The sequence below is a fragment of the Daphnia magna genome, linkage group LG6 (assembly GCF_020631705.1).
Source record: "Daphnia magna isolate NIES linkage group LG6, ASM2063170v1.1, whole genome shotgun sequence".
Lineage (NCBI taxonomy): Eukaryota > Metazoa > Arthropoda > Branchiopoda > Diplostraca > Daphniidae > Daphnia > Daphnia magna.
This window is the reverse complement of record NC_059187.1, coordinates 3185621-3201286: the sequence shown is the minus strand read 5'-3', so window position 1 is coordinate 3201286 and position 15666 is coordinate 3185621. Positions and strand designations below refer to the sequence as shown.

General features: G+C 41.6%; 1 protein-coding gene across 3 annotated transcripts in view; it reads right to left on the bottom strand.

Annotated features, from left to right (window-relative positions):
• LOC116925534 (sodium channel protein para) overlaps positions 1-15666 on the bottom strand; it is a 33624-nt gene that overhangs the window by 11029 nt on the left and 6929 nt on the right. For 2 of the 3 annotated variants that reach the window (XM_045175662.1, XM_045175664.1), the window contains 16 exons: positions 13468-13623; positions 9694-9899; positions 6221-6312; positions 5822-6034; positions 5518-5578; positions 5088-5406; positions 4703-5011; positions 4372-4633; positions 2856-3091; positions 2645-2711; positions 2466-2564; positions 2086-2345; positions 1820-1993; positions 1558-1720; positions 1278-1465; positions 984-1191 (listed from right to left, as the gene is read on the bottom strand). In XM_045175662.1, coding sequence (XP_045031597.1) covers positions 984-1191; positions 1278-1465; positions 1558-1720; positions 1820-1993; positions 2086-2345; positions 2466-2564; positions 2645-2711; positions 2856-3091; positions 4372-4633; positions 4703-5011; positions 5088-5406; positions 5518-5578; positions 5822-6034; positions 6221-6312; positions 9694-9899; positions 13468-13623 — 3013 coding nt within the window. Of the gene's footprint in view, positions 1-983; positions 1192-1277; positions 1466-1557; positions 1721-1819; positions 1994-2085; positions 2346-2465; positions 2565-2644; positions 2712-2855; positions 3092-4371; positions 4634-4702; positions 5012-5087; positions 5407-5517; positions 5579-5821; positions 6035-6220; positions 6313-7527; positions 7657-9693; positions 9900-13467; positions 13624-15666 lie in introns of all 3 variants that reach the window. The other variant, XM_045175661.1, reaches the window with a different exon arrangement.

Below are 15666 nucleotides of genomic sequence, written 5' to 3'. Positions count from 1 at the left end.
AATGCGCAACGCTGGGGCCTTCATCCGGCCCGCAGAACATCCGCCATTCAATTCGCTTTGTTGCAACTTTTCTTTTGTTTGTTTCTTTCACTGTCTCTGTCTCGCTCTTTCTCATTGGCTGTTTGCGGACCACGCGATGCCACCATCCGTTTTTGTTTTGTTTCTTTCTTTTTTTTTTTTTAAATGTTGTTAAGGAAATTGAATCGAGGCAAGCCCCCGGAAGCGTGTCAAATCTTTGTAATGGAACGGGGAAAGAAGAAAAAAAAAAGAAGAGAGGCACCGAGCGTTTTCTTTTGACAAATCATAATGATAAAGGCAGCAAACTGAATGGAGAGCGTGCGGACGGGTCGCCTACGAGTCTCAATCCGGCGACATCCGGATCCGACCGCTCGGCAAACTTTGTTTTTGTTTTTTTTTTAGTTTTCCTCCCGTTCAGTCCGATTTTCAAGAGAACAACAACCAACCAACATAATGACAATCGAATTGGCAAAAAAAAAAAAAATTATAATAAATAAATAAAAGGCCATAACACATGATGAGTGTGTCGCCCACAGTCGATGCCCTTCTTTTGGAATGACGCCGCTCTAATCAACTCGGCTCACTTGGCTGTGACGTCAGACTGTCATTTAAAGCCCTGACGTTTGATCACATTTGACGACTGACTTTCATTAACTCAACAGTCAAATACTCGTTAACGTACAAATTTTAAATAGCCATCAATCTCTTTTTCAATACCAGCCAGGAGTTGAGTGCGAGCAAAAATTCAAACAAAAGAAGGTTAAAGACTCAAATTTTTAATTACATCCGCAAGTGTCTCTCTCTCGTCCTTCTACGAAACTGTGCACGGTCAAATTGCCAGAGATCAGATTTTTACTTTTATTGTTATTTTTTTAGATGTTCATTAGTTTGGCCCAGTTTCATTCTAAGACTGGCCAGCTAAAATTGAAAAAAATAAATAATAATTATGAAAAGAGGCAACTCACCTGGCGCTCTCTGGTCGGAGATCTGGTTGGTCAATTTCGATCGTATCATACGAATTCCGTTGGCAATGGAACGTCTGACCCATCGCTTGAAACGCGATATCCGATTAAACGCTTCCGTCAACTTGTTGGTGTCGTTGTCCACCTGTGGCGCCGACAGGTTGGACGCGCCAAAGCTGCTGAGCAGCAAGGCTAAAAACAGGTTCAAAACCTGCAACATTCCCCGCCACAAAATTCAAATTTAACCAAACAAAAATCAATTGGCAATGAAAATTTAAAAAAAACAACAATACACACCACAAGATTGCCGATGACTACGGTGGCCAGGAAGAACGGAATGCAGGTTGAATCTCCGACCAGCATACAGTCCCACATGGATTCGATCCATTCGCCGCACAGGACCCGAAAGACAATCATGAACGAGTGCATAAAATCCATGAAATGCCAACGCGGTAGCTCTTTATCGGGAAATCGGTCCACATTGTCTGTGACGTATTTCAATTTCGGGTTGAGAAACTCATTCGCAACTTCTTTTCAAATGTCAAAGTCACGCCCTTGTGGGCGGGCGCTAACGTACCGATATAATTTTTGCCAAAGAGCTGCATGCCCATGACGGCGAAAATGAAGATGATGATGCACAAGACGAACGTCAAGTTACCCAAAGCGCCCACCGTTTTTCCCATGATGGAAATGAGCAAGTTGAGCGTCGGCCAAGATTTCGCCAATTTGAATACTCGCAACTGCAATTTAGGGGATTTGATCGAATTTGCAACAGCAGTCAATCAATTAAACAGTAAGAAAAAAAAAAGGAAGACAATTGTTGTGGAGGGTGGAATTACCAATCGGAATGAGCGGAGGACGGACAAGCCGGAAACACCTTCCAGGCCGAGTTCGAGGAGTGACAAGAAGACGATGATGAAATCGAAAATGTTCCAGCCCTCTCTAAAGTAAAATTTCGGGCTGATGGCGATCAATTTAAATGTGGCTTCAATAGCAAACGTAGCCGTAAAAAACTGCCCATTTTTTAAGGTGGAATAAACAAAACAAAAAAACCATCCATTAATGAATTATTCAAAAAGAAAAAAGAATAAAGAAAAACATTTACGTAGTTTCCCATTTTGAGGGCGCGGCTCATCTCTTCGTTCATGCCGTGATGATCGAGTGCCATGAAGAGCGTATTGACGACGATGCACAGCGTGATAAAGAGTTCAATGAATGCGTCATAAACGAAAAGGCTGATGAGCCTCTGGAAGCTGACCCAGTAAGGCGAGCAGTCCCACACACAGCAAACGTCCAAATATTTGAGCGAGAGGGCCAGCAATCGTTCCTTGATTTTGGGACCTTCGTCCTCGTCATTCACCGCATCTGTCGTCGACAGACATTGAAAATCGAACGTGAGAAAAAGCTCCGTTCGTTCATTCATCGAAACACAGCCCACGTCAACGAGCACACAGAGAGAGAGAGACCAGAAGTGGCAAGACTTACGTGAATGGAGACGATGTTCTCGATGCTCACCGTGGTGATGCCGGACCATGCGTTCCGGTCCCATGTCTTGCATAGCTATGGCATCTAAATCATCATCGACTGGATGAATCAAATAGTATTAATTTATTTATTATCATTATTATTATTGAATTTGAAATGATTAACGGAAATGATCAAACCTTTGTGATGAGCAATGGCGTATTTCTGGCTCTGCTCGATAAACGGATTGTCCATGGCGTTGTGATCCTGCATTTTTTTTTTTTTCAAAAACAATAAAACGTCTCAGTTCAAATTCGATTCACATTAATAATTTAAAAAAGAAAATCATTAAATTAAAAAAACAAACAAACAAATGACGCGTCACGTGCGCCAGACAAATGGGATCATTACGTAATCGTGATTTTGATTGTGATGATGATGATGATAGTGTCGGCTGTGCTCGACGACAAGATCGGGCACGAGCGTAGGCCGGCTGGCACTGGAGACATTGGCTGCGGCCACCCTGTTGGCAGCGGATCGATAGTCCTTGCTGCCGCTCATGGCTGGCGGTTTGCCGTTGAGCAGATCCCCGTGAGAATTGTACGACATCCGAGACATGTGTGACGTGTAGGACGCTTGCCTCGAGCCTAAACGAGAACCACGACCCCCCCCCAAAAAAAAGAAACGTGCATATTTAATTTATATCACGTTGTTTTGCTAATTAAACAGAAAAAAATATATAAATTCACGTTTGTTTTTTTTTTAAGTCAAGTTTTACACGATATAGAATTAAAGTTGGTATTAAGATTACGTCAAACACACACAGATGGTTCGATTTTTTTTTTTTTTTTCGGTGTGTGCCAAGTCTTAGCAATCAACTAAATAACCAGTTGGCCATTAGCGGTTTGGCCAGAGTCCAGCAAACGGCTACTGAACAACTCAATTGAACGGTTGAGTTGCGGCTCGTTTTCTTTCGATGGCATCGTGCCGAAAAAAAAAAGAAAAAAAAAAATTAGGTTGCCGCTGCTAATTGACAAGCTTTCGTTACAACTGTATTTTGGCTTCCCACACAGCCCACTACTAGTCAAGTGGCCCGAAAGCTTCAGCAGAGATCAATAGCCGTATAGAGTAATAACGCGTGAGGCGTCCCACAGCAAGGACATCTAATTAGTTATGTTCGCATATTAATTATAAGACTCGTAATTTCTTTTTCTTTTTTTTTCTTCAAAAGCCCAACAACATAATTTTGAACGTTATGGTAGATGATGGCAAACATCTTCCTTTAAAAAAGAAAAAAAAAAATTAAAGCGCGGAAAATAAAGGATTAGTTGGTAGCTCGTTTTCATCCACTGGGCGTGTCAAAAGCCAAGTATGAAGAAGTAGAATAAAGCCCCCCTCGCTCTCCTTCTCTGGTAATCACTTGGCATTACTCAGTTACAGCCAGTGACGAATTGATTTCCCCGCAGCGACGGTTCCCCAGTGTGTGTGTGTGTGTAACTGCTGTAAGGAGACGTCTCTTCGAGTTAGCTGTCGTGACATAAACCGCAATGGCAGGCTCAAATGATGTCAACGTATATGCGAAAACTATTGCAACCACAAAACCAACCCCAACGTTTCCCCTTTTATTACTTACAAGCCCGAAATGTCTGGCTCAAATGACGGGCCATCGACACAAACACGCCAAGCTCGTCCATCATTATATTCCGAAAGGGGCTTGTGTTGGTAATAACATCAGAGAACAGACGCACACACACACACACACAGAACTCCCAGTCCAACTGTAATCATTGTCGTCATCACCCAGTTTAGTTTGATGGCTTTACTTTGCCACTATGCGTATAGAAATAAAAATGGACTGATTTTTGTGGCCAGGCTAAATGGTCCCTCACACAGCGCCACAGCGGGCCGTTTCGGTACTATTGCTTACCGAGATTGTTGAGGCCGTAATGAGGAACGACGATGGCGCCATTGTCTTCGGACATTGGCGTCACGGCCGCCGAATCATCGGCGTACGGCAAATGCTCCTGGGCGTCCAGGTAGGTGGACAGGACCAACGGCTTACGATCGCCGCTGTTGCTGTTGTTATTGCCGCCGCCCATCCGACGTGGACCGTTCCTCCACGTGAATTGGTGACTACCCCTGGACGCGCGACGCATAGCAAACGGCGATCCAGGTAAACTTAGGCTCGCCTGCAAACACACGGAGCATTGTGATGGCCATCGAATTATCTTTGTTCAATAGAGAAAAGTCCATTTTACTTTGCGGACGCGGCCATTGATTTTCATTCGCGAATCGCTGACGTTGCCGCCGCCCAGCAGAGAATCGACGTCATCGGATTTAATGCTCATCTTTTCTCGGATGCTGTAATCACCGTCGGCGCCGCAACCGTGACCGTTGCCACCGCATTGACCACCGCCGCCGCCGCCGGCCAACGAACTGCGGCCTTCGGGCGGAGCACCTTGCCCACCGACAAACATCTCGTAACTTTGACACGAGAAATCCGAAGGTGATTTATTCATGCGAGCTTCGCGCTCTTCTTCCCGCGTAGCAGCCGCCGCTTCCGCCACCTGTGTTAAGGCCCAATTGACACAACATTAAATCAATCAAATAAATGAGGATTTTTTAAGTTTTGTGTTTAAATACCCTAATGGCTTCTTCTTCCAAGAGGGCGGCTTCTTCTTCTTCTTCGGCCTTCTTTTGCAACTCATCGTACGACATGGCGACAATGGCCAAAATCAGATTGAGTAGATAGAAAGAGCCGAGGAAGATGATGACGATGAAGAAGAGCATGTGCCACGGGCCGGCCGTCCTCAACACTAACTGGTACAAATTTTCCCAAGCGTCCTGCATCATCAGCCGGAACGAGGAGAGCAATGCCCAGCCGAAGCTGTCAAACGACGTGTACCCGTAATTGGGATTGTCCCCGTAACCTTGCAGGCACGTATAGTTATCCGGACACGGCCTGCATATTTTCGAATAATCGATTGATTACTATGGAGGCACATATTATTATTATTTGGAACAATTTTAAGAAGATGAAAAAAATGGAAAGGTCAATTAAAAATGGGCTTACCCAGCACCGGAGGAATTGCCGCAAAGAGGATAGTTGTCAGTATTGTCTTTATACCAATTGGCTGCAATAAATAATGATGGTGGGGGGAGGAGGCGGGGTGAAAAACAAAAGAAATAAAATAAGACCTACGATAGACCACACAGTGATAGGATTACAGCAGACGATATAGCTTAGGCAAAGGCATTGGCAAGTCTCGCTTAATTGAGGGAAAGGCTTTTGGCCCGTCTCGGATTTCAACATTTTCGGATTTGGTGGTGTGTAATCAGACAAAAGAAAATACAGGACTTGTAGGAGAAGGACTTACAAGAATTTGAAACAAAGGCCTCGTAATTGTCGTCGGTCAAATTGCCGAATGATCCATCGCTGGGGAAGGAGCGGATGCATTTTTGCGTCAACACGCCCATGTAGATCTGCAGGCCCAGCAGGGCGAAAACGGACAGTGAGAACAGCGTCAAGATGATGACGTCGCGCAGGTTCTTCACCGATTCGATCACAGCTCCCACGATAGTCTTCAAGCCTGATCACGTGATTTTTTTTTGTTATTATTTAAATTTCAAACCACCGACGCCACGATAGGGCAAAATAAACGAAAAAAAAATCAAGTACACGTCGTTTCCAGATGTAAAAAAAAAAAAAAAAAAAATCAGCCAACATTTCTCGTCGTCTGCTGTTAAACATTTTTTTTAAATATATTGAATCTAACCTGGGATAATGGCGACGGTTTTAAGCGCTCGCAAGACTCGGAACGTCCGCAATGCCGCCAGGTTTCCCAGATCGATTCCCATCGTCACGTACCTATACGTCCATGTTTTCACGTTTCCGTGTTTTTTTTTTTTGTTTATTTTTTTTTAAGGGTATGGCAGGGTTTGGGGTTAGGCAAAGCAAGTCACATTTGAGGCGAGGTCATGGGAGAAATCACGCGAACAGGGAAGAAACACACGCACAAGAGGAGAAAAGAAACGAGAGAGAAACAAAAAGAAAAGAGCTATTTTCTTGAACTCTCTGGCCCCAATCCAATTATATTTAAATATGTATAAATCAGCCACAAATTAACTGACTATTTCTGATGAATTTATTATATATATATAATTTTTTTTTAAAGAAGACAAATCATTAGCCTTATAAATCGAAAACGAACGTAGAAAGAATTTTTTAAAAAATGTACACTATTCTTTTCAATCATGTTCGATTGAAATTGATGGCAGGGAAGTAAATGAGGGATGTATAGGATTGGTGATGTATGGGAAGGCAATTTCTACTCGATTTCACTCTTGGCTTCTTTTCATGTAAGCGACTAAAAAATCATCTCTTTACAAATAGGGGAAAAATAAACAGACCAACTAACCAACAATGAGAAAACGCAACAAACGAAAAATGTATACCCAACTAACGACATCTACAGCGACTATGTAAATCTTGTCCAAATGTATACTGTTTTTAATAAGAGAGACAGACACACAGTTCCTTTTGGATCATCCGTTTAAGTGTACCCCAAATGATAATTCAATAGAAAAAGAAAAAAAATCAAAGTTTAAATTGTTTTGTTTTTTTCTAAACTGGAGCTCGAAATCAAATGGATCCAATCAGACTGTGGAATGAAGAAACTACCATCAAATCGATATACGTATATTGACTACAATACAGACGATCGTATCCCAACGTGTCTACACCTCCATTCGCTCTGATTTATTTTCTACAATTGAATTTTTGCCATTCAATTTGATTTCTTTCTCGAAAAGAGATGCAGAATCACGTGGATAGATCGTCATCTATATCAAACTAGGTAAACTAATTTCTGTCTTTTTTTTCGTGTGTGTGTGTGTGTGTGTGTGTGTAAATTAAGAGCATAAAAGATTTCTAAATAGACGGATAGATTCTTTTCTAAACAGATAAAAGAGAGAGCGACAGATGGTAATAGAATCGAAGAAAAAGAAAATGAACAAAACAAAATGAAAGGAAATCGAAAGAGATAGAAGGAAAGAAAAAGGCTGTCGATGAGACGCTACTCACGCTAAGGCAATGACAATGAAGTCGAGCCAATTCCATGCATCTCTAAGATATGTGAAGGGTTTCAAGATAAAGCCGCGGGCCATTACTTTGACCGCGGACTCGAACGTGTAGATCGATGTGAAGATCACCCTGCGTTCAGAAAAAATACAAAAGGAAAATTCCCAAGCCGACCAAAAAACAAACAAAAAACGAACGGGGGAGGGGTAATAAAGACAAACTGGCCAACTGACGATATCGAACGAATATCAACTAAAAAAAAAAAATTATAATAAAAGAAACCACCACAACAGAAACACGGAAATAAAATCATTAAAAAAAAATATAAATTAACGATACGATAACAATGTGTACGGGGACGATTATTTTTGTTGTTGTTGTAATACACTGGTGATGGCATCAACGAGAGGATTGTGTGTGTAAGCAAAAAAAAAAGGGGGAGGGGGAGGATGTGGAAATATGTTTGTGAAATTGGGGGGGAAGACACCAGACTAGCATCCACAAAACAACTGGAAACATCAATACATTTTTTGTTTTGTTTTGTTTTTTTCTCTCCGTGTGTTTCACAAGATCGAACAGTGGCGTCCAATCAAAATTGCTTCCAATTCGAATCTCTTTCACAACGGATAAACGTGTTCACCACATCAACAGGATTTAAAAAAAAGAAAAGAAACGACATCGTTTATACTAAATTTTCCAGCGGGTAATAGGTGAATACTAAACCAACGTCTATGTCGTTTACACCCAACTGGTTTAACCATCGATTACAACATTGTTACGTTAACAGGAGGGAAAGGTTACGACGTGATGAAGAATTTTTAAAAAAAAAGGGGGGGGGGAAAAGAATCAAATCTACGACAAATCAAACTTGCCTTCTTCCTTTTCTGATCGAATTGAAATCCATCGCGAAATCATTTTCAATTCATTGATCCAAAAAAGGCCTACTGGGAAGCTGGGCGTCACACAGTTAATGCAAAACAAATTGTTGATGAACATGAAAACGTGACGCCGAAGAACTTGTTTCTTCTTGATCGATGACTTGCCCTCGTCTAATCATTTATATATAGCCTCTATTAACTGCAAATCTCCTGGACCCCCCTAACGCCCATTTTTTTTTTTAAATATCCCTCACATCATCACACACATGTACATCGTTCTGCTTTATTTTTGTCCAGGTCATGAGGGTATTTCTTTTCTCCTCTCAGGGTTCAAACTGTTTCATTTTAGCGAATGTTAGCGTCGGGTAACCGCGTACGAGAGCGTTCAATAGCATCCATACCATACATACAGTACGTGTGTAACAAGCGATGTAATCTCGTTGATTATGCCACCCTTGTTCCCATCAAGGAGGTGCCTCGGGAAAATTGAAAGCGTCGATTGATCTAAACGAAATATGAAAATAGCACCCACCCTTGACCTACCAATGAATCCCCCCACCCCAAAAAAAAAATAATAAATAAATAAATACTTAATCGGCGAAAGGGATAAACTAATACCAAGTATTACACATTGACTATTTATAAGAGATATGGGGTTTTTTTTTACTGGTCAAATGGATTTTTTTTTTTGTTTTGGCTTTCATTCCAGGGAAGAAACACGTGAATGAATACAGTCTCTACGACGACGATATTGTGCGTGTTGGCTACTAGACAAATTCGCAATGCTTCCGACGACTGTTTTAAGAACCACGTGGTAATAGTGGGAATACGATGCATTTTTTCTAAACGACCTATTTAAAAAAAGAGTTCGAAATCCTACAATAGTTTCCTCAAAGACGCATCAAATCCATATGAAAGAGGTATACGAACATGATTAATCAAGTGTTGCGCAGCTTCACCACATCCGTCACTTCAAAATCCATGCGGTTCTACCGCCTCTTTCGTTCAAACTGCTGGTAGACTCCCCACTAATGTTGTCGTTCTCTTTCGAATTCATATGAAATTAAATTTCATCGGGGCCCATTAATGACGATCCTTAATGTTCCGAAATGGATGTTTAAAAAAAAAAGATTGAAAAACAAAAGAAAAAAAAACAACTGATGATTCAGCTGGACACTGAAGGGATCAAGTGGATGACGAAATAGACCCACACAAAAAAAGGAAGAAAAAAAAGAACGGAACAAAAAAAACAAAAAAAAAAGAAGAAAAATGTGAATTGTTTTGGACTTACTCAGTGGATTCGATGAAGGCGTTGGGCGGCATGATCATGAGGATGCAATTGGTGAGGATGGTCAGAATGATGAAGAAAGAGAAGAGCGGATGAACGAGGACGTAGATGGCCACCCGCCGGATGGGATTGAAAGGCGACAAGAGCCACATGGCGTCCGTCGCACTGAAACGGAAAATGTCTTTGCCTTTGCTGATCACCACGAACGTCTGCAGCAGCACAAAAGCCCCCCAAACACACAGCCAGCACAACCGAAAAGATGGACCACCACCACAAACGACACACACAGAATGGAGGTACACGCGCGAGCACAGACGCGATACAAGGTCATCGTCGGGATCACCCAAAGAAAAAGGAAATGTTTCATTAGTTTCAATGGAAAAATTAAATTTGACTAAATTCTAGCGAAACAAAAGACGTTTTTGGTCCCCGTTTGACTTTTTTTTACAACTGGCTGATGCAACTCATCAAGAAAAAAAAAAATAAATCCTATGCACAAAAGCGCAGATCGTATAATGTCTAATACGGTTGCTCCTACACACACACTACAGTCATCCTAGACTATATATACTTATATGTAGATGTAGCCTCGGCTTCACGATGAAATCGCGTGCACAGCTATTTGCTTCATTCCCGCATAATATTACGCTAAATTTTTCTCCTTTTTTTCTATTTAAATTCACATTATATACGTGTATATGATAGAAGAAGGGCTCGCCAGTGCATACATTATCATGCGCTATATGGATCGCACACAAGCGTGACAACACATTATACAACTCTCTGGATTATCTCTTAAGACATTTACCGAGAAAATTACATCTTTCTCTTCTAAATTCAATGCCTGTTGTATATACGATTTTGATGGACGTTTGCAGAATGCTAGGCCGTGTTAACAATAAGTGAAAAAATAAAAATAAAAAAACGACTGAAAGAATTGCGGCTCGTGCGATAATGTGCGGTAAGCGTTAGCGGGATACGTCTGTGGAGAGCTTTTGGACAGCCGACATCCATCATCCGGAGAAAGAGTCTCACTCATCCGCTGTTACTTTGGGTCCATTCTCTCTTTTTTCTTTTCTTTTCTTTTCTTTTTTTTTTAAAGGGGGGTGGGCTCATATTGATCCGTCCTTTCAACTCCAAACTCCATCAGCAAAGCGGCAACGAGAAGAAAGAGAGCGTGGCGAGGGCGGAGCGGTAGCCACTAGGCAGCAGCCGGGAGCGGTTGCCGTCGTGTCTACCATCCAACTATGCGTCTATCGATGTGTGTACGTGTGTGTGTGTGTGTGTGTGTGTGTGTGTATGGAACTTGTGGATGAGAAGAGCGAGTCGGAATAGCGGAAGAAGAGTCACTCTGCGTCTCTTTCTCTCTTACACACCTTGAGCAGAGAACGGGAGAAAGCAATCAATAATCAATTGCGTTGAACGCCCAAGTTTGAATACAACTTTACGAAAAATCCCGCCTTTTTTTTATTTTCAACTCCCTCCAGGGTTGCCTTTTTAATAATTCCCCCCCTCCTTTTCCTCATCGCCGCTCTGCTGATGAATCATTAAATGGAACTCATCAAACGGAAGATGTTTTTAAAAGAAACTAGCAGAAACGCCAGATTACATTTTTAAATACAATTTCAAAAACAATTTTAGTTTGCAGACGACGTTTGTTACAGACGGGGCAATTCGTATCGGTTCCATACCCCCCCCCCACCCGCATTTTAAAAAAAAAATCAACTTCATTTCGTTCCGAAATGGCGGATCTATCCAAGAAGAGCAAAGCCAAAAGACGGAAACGAATGTATATACATGTGTGTGTGTGTGTGTGTGTGTGTGCTGACCCGCGAACAGCATGTCGTTCGTGCTCCGGCTCTTCTTTTTTTTTCTCCCGAACACTCGAACGTTTCTAGTTACTCCGGCAACCGCCTACATTTTTTTTTTAACACGCTTTACACACATACACACATACACACACACTCTTCGTACTACTTTACTATTATATACTATATAGCTGGCCTTTCGTTTTTCTCTTTCTAGCGCTACCCAGCCGCAATGTGATCAATACGACCGGGAGGGGGGGAGCCTCTCAACAGTGTGTGTGTGTGCGAGTCAGTTCAATTCTCTGTGTGTGTATACGTCAGCGGTACACACAGACGGGCTCGACATGCACTGCAGACATTCCAGCACAGTTGCAATCGTTGCTATTGCGACCTTCCCGCCACCCAATCCACAACTAGCATTTCTTTCGGACATTTACTGCTATGGTGTGTGTACCATGCAAACAGGGGTTACACACACACACACAAAGCTTTTCGTCCCACAGTTTTTTTTATCGTTTAAAGATATAATAAAAACAAACCGAGGTGGTGGTGGGGGGGGCGAAAACAAAAATAGTCAAATCAAAAACAATTGAATGTAGTAAACGATGGACTTGTGTCCTGAAGGATTTTTTATTCTTTATGTGTATGCGGAGCCTGTCGTGAGAATATCGTTTCCTCTGGGAATTTGTGTAAAAAAAAAAAAAGGCCCAGCAGTTGAGTTTTCTGTATTTACTACGTCAGGGGAAGAGAAATCCCGATAATTCCCGCTGGAATAGAACAGCCTAATATAAGAACTACTCAATGCGCACTGATCCATCGAAACTTGTCCCACCCCATTGTTTATATATGATCCCACTGTTGAGACAGAAAAACTCACGATGGATCAACAAAAAAAAAAAGCTGAAAAGGCAAGAAAAAAAAAAATAGGCGTCAACAACAACAAACAAAAAATGGCCGCATTTTCACGAACTGCATGACTAAAGAGTTTTTAAAAAAATAAAGAATCAGCATGCCCCCCCCCTTTTTTCCCATCTATTTATCGTCGAGTTTTCGTGTGTGTGTGTGTTAGAGAAAAGCCTCTCGGCTAAACTCTCACACAGTCGGCTCTGTCTTCTATTGAACGGCCGTCGACATTTTCGGGCTACGAGAAAAACTCTTCACATTTGTTTTTGATTTTCTTTTAGTGGTGGGGCCGCTTTTTTTTTTTCATTCGCAGGGTCAGAAAGAAAAGAAAAGAAAAAAAAATGCAGTCTGCTTGTATGGCCGGATGGATGAAAGAGGGATCCGCCCCACCGAGGGATTTCGGCTAGCTCATATTGATCCGCACGGCTAGCCCTTCTCTCTCTCTCTCTCTCTTCTTTCCTTTCGCGTTTCTCCTTGTGCTGTTTTCATCACACATCATCCAGCTACCCGGGGTCAGATCAAATAGCGCGCACGCTTCCACACACACACAGCAAAAAATGGAAGAAAACAGAGAGAGAGAGAGAGCTGTCGTTTTTATAAATTGTTAGAAACTAAACACACACACACACCAGATGGATGTGTATAATACACACACAAGACGTGAAGACAATTCTACCAGCGACATCTATAAGAAGACTATTCCCCCCCCGCACAGTTAAGATATATAGCGAATGAGAACAACTGCTGTGTTTGGACTATCGTTGCGCAATGGAGAGTCGATATCGCGACGTGCACTTACGGTGGCTGTATAGATTGTTGACTGCCAATTTGCCATATCGTTTGTTTTTTTTCACCAAGTTTGCAGTACAGAGCCTTTCGAATCTATAAAGGCCAATGCAATTGGCTTTTATCTTTATAAACTCAATCTCTCTCAACAAAAAAACAAACGGGGCCCCTGTTTTTCAATTTTCTTTTTTTTTTTTTAAGAAAATGATTGCGCAAATATTTCGGTTTGAATTCGTGACAGTGAAAAGAGAGGCTATGCAAATGAATCGTAAGGACTTACCCTTTGATTTTTGTAGTAAGGATCGATGTCTTCTATGGGGACGGCGGTCAGTTCTGGCGAATAGACGGCGTTCAATCGGATTGGTAACGGCATGCCTTGCTCCAGTGTGGGATCAGCTCTCGGTCCTTCGTCCTCATCGTCTTCGTCGTAGCGCATCTATTTGATTTTCGCCGCGAAGACAAATCAAGCCACAACAGAATTTAAAACAAAAAATGATTAAATTTCGAACAAATTCAAGGCATTATTTCAACTAGCAAGCAAAATAATAAAACTCTACTACTACTACCGAAAACAAATCAGACACACACGAAACGATGTTCTTTTTCATTTCAACAACGTCCCTCATTCATCGAGATATTGTCGAAAGAAACGCCCATTTATCTCGCACTTTTGTGTCTTTGTGTGTGTGTGTGTGATAAAATGAGAGAGCCAAAGAGAACAGATTCTATTTACGCGTACGATTGGCTCTTTCTGGACGAAATTATCATTGGGGGAAAATGTCAACATGCACCAATGCCTCAACTCTAAAAAAAAAATTTATCACTCGATGTATGCAAAAAAAAAAACAACAAAACTAAAAAAAAACAACTGAAGGCTTATTTCTATGGCAACGTGGCCGAACCAGCCCATCGTGTTGGCTCGTCTATTTTCCATGATGTGCGAATAAAACAGAAGGCCAGTGAGGGTGAATGTGTGTCCAGCTCTTTAGTGGGGGGGAGCGAAGGATAATGAGATGAACGCGTTCGTGCGGGACCAAGAGCGCCAGGCATCAAATTCAAAATGAACGATCGCACAGGGCGAATTGCTTTTGTTCGCTAACGTGCCATAACTGGCGGATTATTAGCGTCAATTAATGAATTGTTCGAGTCATGTCAAAGGGAATTTGCTCCTCTTTTATTTTATTTATTTTTTTTTTGTGGTTGGCACGACGCGAACTCTCCCTTCCCCCAAAGATGTACACACCCACGTAAAGGGAAAATGGTAAGAAAAAAAAAAAACGTCAACGTTCAAACTAGAATTATTTTTTTTTGAAGGGCAGAGGTGAAGAAAAAGAATTTAAAAACTACCGAAATGGAAGAAAAATGAATTAAAAATAATTTGCTGAAAGTTGGGGTGAATATTGAAAATACTTAAAATAAAAACGACTTCCCGCACTGTAAAAAGTAAATAAATCGGGATGCTCGCTCTCGTACCTCTAATTGAAATTCCTACCAACCAAATGTTCCGAGAGAACAACAACAACCAAAAAAACGCGCGCTATGTAATCGTAATTATCCAAGAACTTGTACGACATTGTTTATGCACGTTTCTAATTTCGAGAAAAGATGCAAGTTGCACTAAAAAAAAAAAAAAAAAATCTACCACTCAAAATGATTTCGGGGTAATTACGGTCGTCAGTTCAATCTGAGGTGTCACACCCCCGCTGCATTCACGCAAAATGCAGCGGGAATTTTAAACCAAAAACGCAAGTGACGACTTCCAAATTCACTGGCCACTCAAAACAACCGATGTGAATCGATGATTTATCTAAATTAACTCGTCTCCAACTTGTTGAATAAAAAACAAAAACACCAAATGATTCAATTTGATCGGTTGGAATGCGGCCAGCTGAACGTGAACGACCCCACTGCGTCTGCGATGCATTCAGGGGCGTTTAAAATTAGTAAAAAAATATTCTCGCACCGTTAGTTGATCTATTTCGAATAAAATACGAAATAAAAAAGGGGAATAAAGTGTGGGCAAAAAGAGGAAAATCAGATCCACTTATCAGCATGCGGGAAAATAATAATAAACGAAAAGACGCGCCAATCACGAACGATGCAAAAGCAATTTCTTGTCGGGGGATAATTAGCGGAGTGCAGACGCACAAGCGCATGAATTTCCAGCGGGCAAATCAGAGGATGAAGAAGGGAATCTAGTGAGTGTAAGACATGCAAAGCAACGAGGCTATCACCCAGGGTTACCGGGACTTTCACGACAACGAAAAAAAAAAGGGCGGGGTGGGGGGGGGACGTCAGAAAAATTAAAAGAAATCGTGTCCATTACGTCATTTGATCGATCTCAAAGTATATACATTCAATGCATAAAAAAATAGAAAAATCCTAAAAGTGGAAGCTCGTCAACCTGCAGATCGTGAAAACGTGCAAACGCTCTTCACGTTGGCCTATTCTAAACGTTGGCATGGTACACACACACACA